We start from the raw sequence: 1071 nt of genomic DNA on the forward strand, positions 1-1071 counted from the left end.
GAAGTCCATTATGTATGAGCTTGATTATTATTTTATCTTAGTTTCAAGTAAGAAGCTGTTAAGGAAACCCTGGGCAAAACCTAAGGATCCAACAGAAAAAAAAAATTATCTAGCAATCTGTCACACCTGCAAATCTTGAGTGCTCTTCACACTAGCATATTGATCCAAAGTGCTTATCAGACTGAATTCAAATCATCAGTAAACCATTTCCAACTTCATAATCCACAAAACGAGCATCGCAACAACAACTCGGCTGTGACAATGTCGAGACAATAATGTGACGATCTAATAATAGCCCTGGGAGGCAGCGCAAAGATCCTTAGGTAGGCCTACATTTAAGTTAACATCTTCCCACTCACCTCCGCTAGGATCTTCCATCGCCGGCGAGCAACTGTACTCTTGTTCACATAGTTTTCATTATTCGAGCCGGTCATCTTGTGTGTGTGATCTACAGCTAGTATCTATAGAGATATAAACATTGAACAGAGATAAAAATAACTTAAGCCTATGTCCCTTCCTCCACCTCCTCCGTCTGGGAACCAAATGTAAACAAAAGCCGACGAAAACGAGTGAGATGCTTGCAAGGGATCGCTTTCCCGTGCGTGCGTATTTGTGTATAAACAAACGGTATGACGCAAAGGCATTTTTCTATTTCCATATCACACTGGGGATTATACTAGCTTCAGTTTGCTTATAGATGTTGAGAGGGATTTTACGTGATCTGTTTTTTACGATAACATCTAATAAAAAAAAAGTCCTTAACTAAACCATGCAGAAATGTTTTGTATATATTGTTCATCTACCCATTTTAGATATTTTCAACCTGTTACTTGATCTTTATTCCTATCTAATAATTACTTGCATTCCTATCCATTCCCATCGTTTGCCATTCAGTTGCTATATTTATCATTCTATTTATAGACACATCTCTAATCTCATCTTCACGGACAATCCTCACGACTTATATAAGTAGAGGAGTTTTAAATTTGTCTGCCTGTACTTTATTCCTTCAGATATCATTATTAGTATGCAAATGCACTCTAAAGCACGTCCACACGCATACAGGCATGG

General features: G+C 38.0%; 1 protein-coding gene across 1 annotated transcript in view; it reads right to left on the reverse strand.

Annotated features, from left to right (window-relative positions):
* The window catches only part of LOC119591086 (calmodulin-lysine N-methyltransferase-like), a 21444-nt gene extending 20920 nt beyond the window's left edge, over positions 1–524 (reverse strand). Inside the window, exon 1 of the mRNA XM_037939807.1 lies at positions 360–524. Within this exon, the coding sequence (XP_037795735.1) occupies positions 360–434 (75 nt within the window). The 5' untranslated portion in view covers positions 435–524. The remainder of the gene's footprint in view (positions 1–359) is intronic.
* Positions 525–1071: the final 547 nt, after the last annotated feature.

Source organism: Penaeus monodon, chromosome 28 (genome assembly GCF_015228065.2).
Source record: "Penaeus monodon isolate SGIC_2016 chromosome 28, NSTDA_Pmon_1, whole genome shotgun sequence".
NCBI lineage: Eukaryota > Metazoa > Arthropoda > Malacostraca > Decapoda > Penaeidae > Penaeus > Penaeus monodon.